Source organism: Culex pipiens, chromosome 1, assembly GCF_016801865.2.
Source record: "Culex pipiens pallens isolate TS chromosome 1, TS_CPP_V2, whole genome shotgun sequence".
NCBI lineage: Eukaryota > Metazoa > Arthropoda > Insecta > Diptera > Culicidae > Culex > Culex pipiens.
Window position 1 is genome coordinate 77,783,665 of NC_068937.1, and position 13,242 is coordinate 77,796,906.

Here is a 13,242-nt window from a genome sequence, read left to right on the forward strand (position 1 = left end):
GCCAACCAATGTCTCGAAACGCTGGAAAACTTCAAGGCGGTTCTTACACGGGTCGGGGCGACCAATCGAAATCTCGAGAGATGCATTGACACGAACAATGATAAACGGAAGAAGCATGGGTTACGAGGAATCGGAGTAGGTCAGCGGAAGTCTAGGAAGATCGAACCTGATCGGAGACACATACTGACACGGAAAGCAGGAGTTCTCGGTACGAGAGTCCAGACGGAGGAAGGTGACCTGCGACGACAAGTTGCAAAACTAGCGCGCTCGGAATTGGAAGAGTGTAAGCTGGAATCGGAAGTGCGGAACCAGCTTAACGGGTCGGGGAACTGTTCCGATGCGGCGCAACAAATATCACCGCGGAAGGTCCCCCGGCGGGATAGAAAGCGGAACGGCGATCGAAGCGAAGTTAGCTTCGGTGCAGATGTTTACTTCTGCACGAAGAAACTTCGGACAGTAGGACGAGGAAAAAGTTTGTTGACAAACAGAAAAGGAAAAGTTTGCGATCGAGTGTGCAAATAAGAGCCGGTGATAGTTTGATTTCACCTTTTTGTTGTGTAACCAAAGTTGAGGTCCGCAGGTGTGAACCTGTCACGGCATCGGCAGCTGTACTAAGTGGTACCGGTTGAGGTTATTTGTGCCTGCTCAAATCTCGGCGGTGCATTCTCCTCGGGAGATTGTTGAATTGAAGGGTCAAACTAGGGTGACCGATGTGAGTAGCAACACAATCTGAAATTTGTACTTAAGACTAATAAACGTATTTAGCTTTTAGCATTCCTTACACTTAAAAATCAACGGTGTTAAATTGCTGAAAAGAGCCCGAAATTCGTCTCAACATAATGTTGATTATGTTGGGACGTTTTCGGGTTCTTTTGAGCAGCACACCGTTGATTGATGTGGAATCGCTAAAAGCTAAATTTATTCAAATTAATAGTAATTCTAGGCTTAAGGTTAGTTTTGCGTACATTGGTCACCCTATCCGTGTATGTCCTCCAACAGGTAGGCAATGTCGTGCTTGTGCGAAATCTAGTCAGTCCGCAGCTCTAGTTTAAGGTTTCAACAAATTTAGATTAAGATTTAATAAAAATAAACTCTCGTACTCACTTTCTGGACACCTTCGTTTGACCAGAAACACTTTCTTCAGCAGCCCTTACAAAGTTCCAGTGGTGAGCTTTAATTAATATTTAGGATCGTTACTAGGAATTCAAATTTAAATAACTGCGTGACTTACTGATAAGCTACCGTAAGTAAAGCAAAAAGAACGATTTACTCGCGTGAATTTTCAATATTCAAAGAAATCACAACGTCCTCCCACTTTCTCCTTTACGATCACTTCAATTTCAACAAATCATCCAACTTGACGTATCTGTACATCAGCTGCGAGGACGACGTGAGCTGATGCTGATTCAAGACTCGGTGGATTGCTTCTTGCATCGCCGAGAGGTATTTTCTGCAGACTCAGCGCGCGCCGCTCCGTAACATACCCCGACCCGTTAAGCTGGTCCAAACTCCCGGATCAGGCTTACACGCCTCAACATCAACGCGCGCCAGTTTCACTTCCTGTCCCACCATTTTCCTATCAGCTTCTAACAGGACCTTTTCCAAACACTTTGGCGCAGCAAACGCCGATTTCTGGTTCTCTCCGACGCCGTCCGCGTTGCAGATCTCCAGCGGCCTTCCTGTGCTTACAATATGTTCTTCTTTGGAAATCTCTGACATGAACCTCTGCGACTCGCCTTCCATTCGTTTCTTGTTCACCAATCTCTGCGTGCGTCGATCCTTGTCGCTCCGCTCTGTCGTAATCTTATCGTTCTCTTTCAGCTGGGACCACCCGTCGCCACCGATCGCATAGCTTGTCACTAAGCAGTTACCTTTAGGAATCCTCTCTGTTTCCATGGCAACTTCCTCATCCTGCGTGGTACGGCTTTTGGGCTGGCGGTCGGTGACGGTGCGGTTTTCGGATGTCCCGCGACGTTCCGGCTGTGCACGCTGATCCTGCTGGCCACTCGTGTACTCGCCCAGCTTTCCTAGTCGACGCCAGAAGACCTCCAATGGCATTTCCAAGCTCGCGAAGTGACCAAGTGGAAGTAGAACGTCCTCTGCACATTCAACGAATGGAGCCTGCATTCCGCGCACTTTCCACTTAGATCGAGACCTCACGGCAAACGGCTCTCCGAGTTGGCGGACTTTAAACTTGTGCTTAGCCGTCTCGACGTTCCCGACTTGATAGCGTTCGTAGTTCGGCGAGAACTTTGAACCGTCATCATCTCGATCTTCGACGCCCAGCTCCTTCGTCATACGCACCAGATACGTCTTCTGTGCGTACCGAGTTTCCATGCGGTTCTGCCCAGGTGATGACTTCCAGTTCATACGCAACGCATGAACGTCCTGCAGGACCCATTTCGTCGTCACCCCATCGAACCGCCCCATTCTGGGAAGGAACGTGTAGTCGTCCGCCCAACCCAATCCACCGGTGTACCTCCACCCAAATGTTCCGTACCGTAGAACGCTCCGAAGAATTTGTGATGAGCTGGTTCTTAAAGGATCGTAGATTTTCTGCAACGCCGCTCCATATCTGACCAGAGTGTCAGACTGGTCAAACTGTGACGTTGGTACTCCACACATCCTCCACCACTGCTCCTTCAACATCCATCTCGGTCTTGCGCGCACGTCTGTGCACGTTAACAGCTTCCTCTTCTCGAATTCCAACGAACCCACCATCCGCCCTGCACCTGGATACCTACACCTGCGTATGATGTTGGCAAACGTGCTGACGTACTGCGGCTGGTCAAAACGCTTGAACTGCTTATCAGTCGAATTCACTTCCCACGACCCTTCATCTGACACCTTGCGCCTGCCCAGTAAAGATTCGCTTTCCGGCATGCTCGTCTGGAGTACCTCTTCGATTGCAAACGATTTCGTGAAGACGTGATTCGAGAAATCTTGTTTCACAGGTATGTGAACAATTGTTGGAAAGGCATGATTTAGACTGCTGACAGCTCGAGTTGGTACCGTCGTTTCCACGAAGCAAACTTCTAACGGGAACTCCACAGCATCGTCGTTCTGCGAGGAACTCGTCAACGCACGATCGGATTTGCAAGTTGATTGCCTTTTGCACTCCTCACTAGCGCCTGATCCAGATGTCGCCACTAAAATGTCCTCCAAAACATTGTTTGCCGTTTTCTCCGTTGCCTTCGCCGTCGTGCTTCCGACCTCATACAGTCGTCCTCGATATCGCAACTCTTTCTTCTTGCCTTCCTCTTTCTGCTCCATTCCGACCTTGATACTTTCGTCCACGACTTCCACTCGCGATCGGATGTTTTCGTATCGCATTTCCATCTCGAGTTGCAGCTTCTTGCGATCATCTTCGTATTCCTGATCGATTCGTGCTTGCATTTCGCTCAGCTCCTGCCGCCTCTGGTGCTACGCTTCCTGCACGGCCAGCAACTGCTGTCTCAGGCCTGCAACACGCCCGCGGGATTTTGTACTCGGCGTGATAGGTTCAGAGTGAACCACCGCTCCAGTTCTCTTTCCAGAAACTGGACGGTACACGGAACCTGCGATAGAGTGTTCCGGTAGGGCTCTGCTGTTGATGATTTCGCTGTCGTAATTCAACCCCGACCAGTGTAGATGGCGCTCGAACTTCCCGTCCAGATCGTGTTCAGCGCAGCTCTGGCTGGGATTACTTCGACTGGAGTCGCACGACATCACGTTGGACAATCTTTTAGATTATGTTGGGACGTTTTCGGGTTCTTTTGAGCAGCACACCGTTGATTGATGTGGAATCGCTAAAAGCTAAATTTATTCAAATTAATAGTAATTCTAGGCTTAAGGTTAGTTTTGCGTACATTGGTCACCCTATCCGTGTATGTCCTCCAACAGGTAGGCAATGTCGTGCTTGTGCGAAATCTAGTCAGTCCGCAGCTCTAGTTTAAGGTTTCAACAAATTTAGATTAAGATTTAATAAAAATAAACTCTCGTACTCACTTTCTGGACACCTTCGTTTGACCAGAAACACTTTCTTCAGCAGCCCTTACAAAGTTCCAGTGGTGAGCTTTAATTAATATTTAGGATCGTTACTAGGAATTCAAATTTAAATAACTGCGTGACTTACTGATAAGCTACCGTAAGTAAAGCAAAAAGAACGATTTACTCGCGTGAATTTTCAATATTCAAAGAAATCACAACGTCCTCCCACTTTCTCCTTTACGATCACTTCAATTTCAACAAATCATCCAACTTGACGTATCTGTACATCAGCTGCGAGGACGACGTGAGCTGATGCTGATTCAAGACTCGGTGGGTTGCTTCTTGCATCGCCGAGAGGTATTTTCTGCAGACTCAGCGCGCGCCGCTCCGTAACACTTGTTTTGTTGTGAGAACGTTTGATTGTTCTCCTTTTATGGGCGCCACCTGACGACTCGCTCGACGAGGATTCACTACTCAAGGTGTCAACTTCAGAAGAACTCTCGCTTTCGTGGGTCCTGCCCACGCGAGCGTTAGGCTTCTTCTTACTCTTCGATTTGTTCCTACGTCTTAACTGACCAGAACCAAAGCTGGACAAGTCGGGAAACCCTGATTGGTGACTGTAAAATTGCATTGGAAGAAAGGACTGGAAGTAAGGGTTCATAAAGGGATTTATTAATGAATTCATCGGGTTTGTAAACTGAGAGTTGGCAAAGGGATTAATTTGATCCTTAAACTGCTGATTAATTGTTGATTTTAATTTTCTTTTCGCGAGCGTATTACTTTTTGGTTTTGACGATTTTGTATTTTTTTGTTTGTGCTTCTTTTTCGTTTTCCCTGCCTTATCGTTGTTGTTATCCGACACATCTGCTATCTCTCCTTCTTCGGACTGAGCTCCAGAACCTTTTTCTTTCTCACTGTATTCGTCTTCTTCGGATTCAGAAGACTGTTTCGGGTTTGATACGCGAGCAGAAGAAAACGAACGGTTTAACTCTTCAATAACCTTCTTCTGAATTTCAGCACGGGTATGAATCCCGTGATTTCAGGGAATGGTGAAAACATCGAAAAGTAATCATTGATTAATCGCCTAATAAGACCGATTAACGTCGAAATATCAACACTATCATCTCGCGATAAATTCGGAATCACTTCTAATCTGACTAAACGGAAAAGGCAGTGAATAAGACGTGACCTGAGGGCATCAATTACACCACTGTATTTCTTGTTTTTTTGCAAGTACTGTCTAATCTCATCAACTCGATTGTCGACCAATTTGATTTCTTGATCAATGCTGATGTCATACCTCGTTAGATCAACCCCTTCGAACGGAACTTTCTCATTTTTCACAAATTGCTTCAACTTTCTTAGCTTCGTACTACGCGCTTCTTTGTCTTCTGTTTGGATCGCACGAATTAGCAACTCGTAATCGATCTCATCTTCTTCCAAGTGATGAATTTGCAAAGATTTGTACAAAAAATGATATTCAGGACTTAAATTCATCTTGAAAACTTTATATTGAATAGCAAAACTAAATGTGATAAAAACAATTTTATTTTAATTTTTTTTTTTAATTGGTATGAAAACACGGATAAGAAAATTTAATGAATATTTGTGATGCACAGTGTTGAACCGTGTGGGATGGAAATCAAATGTGGTTAGTTGCGTCTTCAATTCTTAAAATGTTTAAATCACCTCCTTTGTGAGGGAACTACAGTTTTTTTGGCCGAGTTGAGGATGCGAGAGTGAGCGTGTGTGTGTCGCGCGTTATTATCGCATCTCTGTGCGGCTCCGCGAAAGTGCCCTCAGAATCGCAGAAGTACCGTTCCGACGTAGCCGAAAGTGTGATCAATCAACGCCGAAGTGCGTCGCGAACCGGCATCGTGTGTTAGAATTGACCCGCAATCGACGGCTGGGCAATAAAAGTGAAATTATTTTTGCCATCCATCGTCGTCGTCGCGGGCAGGCAGAACAAAGCAAGAAGTGTGGTGTACCAACAAGACCTGTGGCAGTGCTGTTGTGTCGTTTGCGTTTACGCACACCAATCGAAACCGCGCGCGGTGTGCCGAGAGTGCGAATTTTGGAAAAAAGAAAACAGGCAAAAAGTTTAGAACTTTTTTGCAAAAAAATAAAAATTGTATTATTGTGAAATTGGTGCGCAGTAAAGTGAAGCGCATAAACACACGAACGCAGGACGTCCTCTTCCGGACATGAAGACCGTTAGGCTTCGAGATAAAAGCCCCGTTACGGTAGCGTGAGAAAACCGGGGCTAGGTCTCGGTAGCCCCTAGGTGGTTCTCCACCCCGAGACTAGGTAGCGCAGCCCTGATAAGGCTGCCTATCGAAAAAGAGGATCGCGAATGGCAAGAAGGCTAGAAATCCGGAACAAACGGCAGAAGCCCATAGAAAAGCAGACCACCGATTGGCGACTCGGCTCCTGGAACTGCAGGTCTTTGAATTTCTTGGGTTTCGAATTCGCCTTAGCGAAGGAGTTGCAACCTCGCAACTTCGATGTTGTGGCACTGCAGGAGGTGTGCTTAGAGGAGGAGCAGGTGCTAAACTGGCCAGGTCAGCAGACCAATTCCAGATTTTTTCTGAGCGGCGGCACGGACAAGAAGCTGGGTACCGGCTTTATCGTGCGGGGCAAGATGCAGGATCGCGTGTTCGGCTTCACGGCGTTCAGCGAGCGGATGTGTAAGTTGAGGATAAGAGGCCGTTTCTTCAACTACAGCATCATCAACGTGCACTGCCCCCACGAAGAAAAGACCGATGATGAGAAGGAAGCATTCTACGCGACGCTGGAGGATGTGTACGACGGCTGTCCGCGGCAGGATGTTAAAATCATCATTGGGGATTTGAACGCTCGGTTCGGAAGGGAGGAAATGTTTCGACCGACAATAGGTTCAGAGAGCCTACACGCGGTCACGAACGACAACGGCCAACGCTGCATCGACTTTGCAGCCTCCCGTGGAATGGTGGTCAGGAGCACCTATTTTCCTCGAAAGGACATCCACAAAGCCACCTGGACATCACCTGACCAACGGACGAAAACGCAAATCGACCACGTCCTGATCGACGGCCGATTCTTCTCGGACGTAACGCACGTGCGCACCTTTCGCGGTGCGAATATTGACTCGGACCACTACCTAGTTGGAGTTGACATGCGCTCAAAGCTGTCGACGGTGTTTAACCAACGCCGAAGCCGGCGGGCCCCTCCGTTCAACACCGTGTGTCTCCAGAACGGGGAAGTGGCCCACAGTTACGCGCAGCAGCTGGAAGCGAATCTGCCAGGTGAGGAGGAACTTGGCGCAGCCTCGCTCGAAGATGGTTGGAGCCGTATTCGCTCAGCCATCGGCAGTGCAGCGGAAGCCACACTGGGTAGTGCGATCCGAGTCAGCCGAAACGATTGGTACGACGACGAGTGCCAACGGATTACCGCCGAGAAGAAGGCAGCTTACGACAGGAAGCTGCACAAGGCGACGAGAGGGAACGTAGAACGATACAGGCAGGCTCGGAATCGGCAGGTCGCGGTCTTCAAGCTTAAGAAGCGCCAGCAAGAAGACCGAGATTGCGCGGAAATGGAGCAGCTATTCCGAGCTAACGAAACGCGGAAGTTTTACGAGAAGGTGAACCGGTCCCGCAAAGGCTTCGTGCCGCGAGCCGACGTGTGCAGGGACAACGAGGGGAACCTGATCGTAAGCAAGAGCGAGGTGTTGGACAGGTGGAAGCAGTACTTCAACGAGCACCTCAACGGCGATGAAGCGGACGGAGACGGCGTTGGAGTCAACCTTGGAGCGCCCGCAGCTGATGAACAGTTCCCGGCACCTGATCTAGAGACGGTGAAGAGGGAGATCAGGAAGCTGAAGAACAACAGAGCTGCCGGCAAGGATCGGTTACCCGGTGAGCTCTTCAAATATGGAGGAGAGAAACTGGCGAGGGCGCTTCACTGCGTGATCTCCAAGATCTGGGAGGAGGAGAAGCTACCGGAGGAATGGATGGATGGTGTCGTGTGCCCGATCTACAAAAAGGGCGATAAGCTGGACTGCGGAAACTACCGCGGCATCACGCTTATTAACGCGGCCTACAAAATCCTCTCCCAGATCCTCTGCCGTCAGCTGTCACCCCATGCAAGGAGGTTCGTGGGGCCCTACCAAGCGGGCTTCACTGGCGCGCGCGCCACCACGGACCAAATATTTTGTCTCCGACAGATCCTCGAGAAATGTCGTGAGTACAACGTGCCCACACATCACATCTTCATCGACTTCAAGGCAGCCTATGATACAGTCGACCGCGAGCAGCTATGGCAGATCATGCACGAGAACGGATTTCCGGATAAACTGATTCGGCTGATCAAGGCTACCTTGGATGGTGTGATGTGTCACGTGCGTGTTTCGGGGGATTTAGCGGAACCCTTTGGATCACGTCGAGGGCTGCGGCAAGGTGATGGCTTATCCTGTTCGCTGTTCAACATCGTTCTTGAGGGCATCATTCGAAGGGCGGGCATTGACACGAGTGGCACGATCATGAACAGGTCCTACCAGTTGCTTGCTTTTGCCGATGACATCGACATTGTGGCAAGAAACCTGGAGACGGTGAAGGATGTATACACCCGACTGAAGGTACAAGCAAGGCGTGTAGGACTTGGCATGAATACGACGAAGACGAAGTACATGAGAGGAAGGGGTTCGAAGGATGTCGGCCCCCCAAGCCTCACCCCTCTAACTGTGGATGGTGATGAGTTGGAGGAGGTGAGCGAGTTCGTGTACTTGGGATCGCTGGTAACCGCCGACAACGACACCAGCAAAGAGATCCGGACTCGTATTTTTGCTGGGAATCGTGCCTACTTCGGATTACGGAAGACCCTCACATCGGATCGAGTGCAACGCCGCACGAAGCTGACGATGTACAAAACACTGATTAGACCGGTAGTCCTCTATGGCCACGAGACCTGGACGATGCGGCAGGAGGACGAACGTGCCCTTGGAGTTTTCGAACGGAAGGTGCTACGAACGATCTACGGTGGAGTGCAGGTGTCTGACGGAGTGTGGCGAAGACGCATGAACCACGAACTGCACGCGTTTCTTGAAGAACCGACCATCGCCACCCAGGCGAAGATCGGGAGGCTCAGGTGGGCCGGCCATGTCGCCCGAATGGACGAGAGCCAGCCTGTCAGACTGCTTTTTGACCGCGCCGAACCAGCTGGCGGTACAGGCAGGAGAGCAGGGAAACCGCGCGCACGGTGGGGAGATCAAGTGAATGGTGATATCCGGAAGATTTGTAACCTGGGAAACTGGAGAGTAGCAGCCCAAGACCGAGAAAGATGGAAGCGTCTTCTTGCTACAGCACGCGTACCTGGTGCGCTATGCTGATTGGTATGGTATGGTATGTATGAGGATGCGAGAACTTCCCTCCCCCTCGTCCGGAATTAACAGGGTACGAGAACTTCCCTCCCCCTTTTAGGACCCGGATAAATCCTGACCGAAAAACTATGCTAATTTTCCTTTGATCTATGACCGACTTATTTTATGTTGGGCGCCAATTGTAACAAGGCAAGAACGGCGGCCTAGCTCAGTATAAGCAAACTGGAATCTAATCAAAGGGTCGGCATTTGCAATGTCAGTCACAGATCAGTGAGGAAAGTAAACACAATTTAATCATTATCGACACAGGTTTATTTGACCCACAACTACTTAAAAATCAACTTTGGGGAATCAGAACTTACTCGTCTTCACAACTGTCTTACCCGGTAAACACCGACTCGAGATCTCGATTCTCGTGCACGTGCAGCTTGACGACACGTGGCACAGGAACACCGCGTCCGCGCGGTTGATGAAAGATTGTGGTGGCTGGTGCATGCAGGACACGAGGAGTATCCACGTGGGGTTCTTCACCGTCTTGTGAAGCTGGAGAACACACGACCGCGACGCCGCGCGGCCGAGTGGGTTGCAGGGTGGTAATCTAACTTGTACAGGAACGCGCGCCGCTGTCCAGCAGCGTCGGCTGAGCCGTCCAGGCCGGGATGCCCCAATATAGGTACTCAAGATGGCGGCTTTCAGCAAGCGGTTCGGATGTGGCAAACACACCCTGGGCGTCTTCTTCTGATTGTCGAACCGGCCGTACCCAAGGTACTTCCGGCAGAAGGGAACACTCCTTGGCGAGTTAGGATACAACGATCCGAGTGTAGCTTCCTTAGCGTTGATCACCGCGCACGGTGAGAAGCTTGGGCCCTCGATTAGCTAGGAACCCGGAAGTGCGACCTCGTGACACCGCGATGCCACGGAATCGGTGCTTGCGGGAAACTCCGGCTATCGGTCCGAAATTCCACCTATTCGACACTTAAAGGTCCTGAAGCGTACGATTCGTTCAAACTCGATTTAGAATCGTTTCACAAGTCTACACTGTAGTTTTCGAACACTTGTAATATCTACAAACTGATCGTCCTATAGGATCGATCTTCGCACTTCAACGCCCAAAATGGAAAGAGCCCGAGTTGGGGAGATCGTTATCCACGAAACCTGTCTCTCTTGGGAAGTCATCCTCTCTCGATATCCAGCCTCGGTTATCAGTGGTGGTTGTATTGGTTTAATTATCGCGACCTTATCGTCCGTCTGCATTCTCTTTAAGCTGGATGGGATGTGATGTTCGTTGGGGTTTAGCGTACACCCAAAAGTGGTGGCGTTATACCAGTTCAACAAATTGATCAAATTTATAAGCCATCATCCTTCGAGTTGACTACTTTGTTTTTGAATTAAGGTATTATTACATAATGATAATTAATATAAATAAACCATGCGAAGATAAGATAATAAATAACAGATATTAAACATTAATGCAAAAACACTTTAAAAACTAACATGCACAAAAAAAACAACATTTAATTTAGTAACCTAAAAGGTTACAATTTTTTTATTGAAATTATTCTTATCTTTCGCAAGATTTTCCCAGTCATCATCCGTTAGTTCAGGCCATTTCCGTTTGATTTCATTTATAGTTTCATTCCAAGTTTTCGCTGGTCTTCCTCTCTTCCTTGTTTCAAATTTCAATTTTTGTGCCATTTTCAATGGATGTCCCGGCTCCCTCCTCCGAATATGAGCCTAGAATTTCATCTGCATTTCCCTAATCCTATTTACAGCTGACTTCCCATTCAGCAATCTCGAAACCCTTATTCTACCTCTTGGCCTATTCCTGCAATACTTCAAAAGTTCTTTGATTATCTGTAGTTCATATCTTGCAATCGATTTTCTATTTCTTTTAACCAAAGCTGCTCCTTTCAAGCCATATGTTATCGCAGGAGAAATAACTGTCATATAAATAAGTTTAGCTATATCCCAACTAGGCTTAAACTTCCTAACGAATTCGATTACAACCCTGGCACTATTAACTGCTTGCCTACACCTTATTCTTGTTGTGTTTGGTCTATCTAAAGTTCCCGTTAAAAATGTCCCTAAATATCTCATTGTATTAACTACTTCTAAGCTATCCCCATCAACTATCACTTGATCAGGTACCGCTCGACTTCTTAATGGCTCTCTTATCAATATTTTACTCTTCTTTGGATTTAATTCTAAACCTACTTTACTTAACTCCTCTTTCAACAATTTTACAATTCTATCCAAGTCTTTAATTGATTTTGATATTAGTAAAATATCATCAGCAAATGCTATCGCTACAGGTAGTCCCTGCCGCCCTAGTTCCAGTAGCTTTAATGAAGGGTTTTTTTTTTTGTACCTCGATCAGAATTTTGTGAATTATTAATACAAAAATGTAGGGCGACATGGGACATCCCTGTTTTATACCTATTCCTTTCAAAACCTTTTCTGTCTCAATACCTTCCCACAAAATACTACTCAACTCTCCATTCATAGCCTGCCTAACTCTATTGATCAGATGTGTTGGTACTCCTAACTCTAACAAAATTCCTTCCACTGATTCTAACTTAACCGTATCAAACGCTTTCCTTAAATCTAATGATGCTACAATGATTCTCTCCCCCTTGTTCCAATGCGCTTCTAAATGTCTCCTAACGTAAAACATTTGATCATCAGTTGAACGATTATTAATAAACGCTGCCTGATGGTACCCTGGTAATCCAGCGTACTCAATAAGCCTGTTCACCAACCAACTAGCATAAATTTTATATCCTACACTACTCAAAGTTATTCTCCTATAATCCGAGGTCTCTTTAGGGGTCTTTTTCTTCGGAATTGGAATTTGTAATCCTTCTTTCCATTGTTTTGGCAATTCATTAGTTTCCCATACTTTCTTAATTATTAACCACAGTTCATCTATTATTTCATCCGTTGCATATTTCAAATATTCATTCCTAAGTCCATCTTTTCCCGCTGCCTTTCCATTTGCTAATTTTCTAATTATTTCTTCTATTTCTAATTTCGTTGGTGCACTCGTTAATTCCTCTCTATCTTCCGGAATATTCATCAAAGGACCGGACGATTTCAATAATTCTTCTGTCCATTTCTTGATTGGAATAATTGGGTTCTTCTTCTTTCTATTCCTCAGGAAGTTATTCAAATATCTGTAAGACCTTTTAATTCTTTCACCTACCTCATAGTCTCTCAGATTGTTATAAAACTCATAAATTTCTTTTTCCTTACGTTCTTTCACTTTCATTTGATAAATTTCGTTTTTAATTTTTACTTCCCTCATATAGTATTCAATATCAATTCCTCCCTCTTTCGCTCTCCTAACTCTTTATTTATTCCTTTTAATTGCTTTCAATGCTGCTTTCCTCTCCGGAGACAAAGGATTCTTGTTGCCTTCAACACTTCCTTTTGTAACCAGTTTATCTTGGTCACAATCATCTTTACACTTTACCATTACACAACTTGAGTAGAAAAAAAAATTGTAAATAGAGTTAGTCAAAATTGTCAGTAAATGTCTGTGTATTTATTGAACGAGTTTCTCCGTGTTTACATGTTCGAAACTTTGTTGAATAAATATTCAATAGCCGAATGGTTGGTGTCTTTTGGTGTTATTCATTTATTTATTCCTATTAGTTCAACTTATTTATTGCTTGCAATTATTAAAATACCTATATTCATTTTCCTATTAAATTTGTTACCCATCCCTATACACTGAGTCGACATTCATTTAAACCAAGACACCAACCTAAACATTGTGATCGCTGTGATGTTCGAGCTTCTACTGTTGTCATCAGTCATCGCCAGTCTGTCATCGCCAGCTGTCAGTGTCATCAAGGGGAACCAGACGTTGAGCTCGAACACGCGGGATTGGCGTTTGGCAAAAAAGCTATAAAAGCCGT

General features: G+C 46.6%; 2 protein-coding genes across 4 annotated transcripts; one reads left to right on the plus strand and one right to left on the minus strand.

Moving 5' to 3' along the window:
- Positions 1–782: 782 nt before the first annotated feature.
- On the minus strand, positions 783–4,327 carry LOC120430671 (uncharacterized). 3 transcript variants are annotated; one of them, XR_005607697.2, is made up of 4 exons: positions 4,115–4,327; positions 3,988–4,054; positions 1,232–3,926; positions 783–1,171 (listed from the first exon to the last, which is right to left on the minus strand). XR_005607697.2 is itself a non-coding variant. In XM_039595773.2 (2 exons), the coding sequence occupies exon 2, from the start codon at positions 3,394–3,396 to the stop codon at positions 1,459–1,461; it is 1,938 nt and encodes a 645-aa protein (XP_039451707.1). In that variant the 5' UTR covers positions 3,397–4,054; positions 4,115–4,327; the 3' UTR covers positions 783–1,458. The 3 variants fall into 3 exon arrangements, 1 of the variants encoding a protein (XP_039451707.1); XR_005607698.2 differs by having other exon boundaries at positions 783–1,043; positions 1,105–1,171; positions 1,232–4,054; XM_039595773.2 differs by having other exon boundaries at positions 783–4,054.
- A 1,995-nt stretch (positions 4,328–6,322) lies between these two features.
- LOC120430670 (uncharacterized) lies at positions 6,323–9,863 on the plus strand. Its single transcript, XM_052705974.1, has 2 exons — positions 6,323–6,940; positions 9,750–9,863. The coding sequence occupies exons 1-2, from the start codon at positions 6,323–6,325 to the stop codon at positions 9,861–9,863; spliced, it is 732 nt and encodes a 243-aa protein (XP_052561934.1).
- Positions 9,864–13,242: the final 3,379 nt, after the last annotated feature.

Coding starts and splice junctions, on each gene's coding strand:
- LOC120430671 (XM_039595773.2), bottom strand. CDS start 3,396: ATGCAAGCACGAATCGATCAGGAATACGAAGATGATCGCAAGAAGCTG.
- LOC120430670 (XM_052705974.1), top strand. CDS start 6,323: ATGGCAAGAAGGCTAGAAATCCGGAACAAACGGCAGAAGCCCATAGAA. Junction 6,941..9,749: donor CAGCCTCCCGTGGAATGGTG/GTCAGGAGCACC, acceptor GTGCACGTGCAG/CTTGACGACACGTGGCACAG.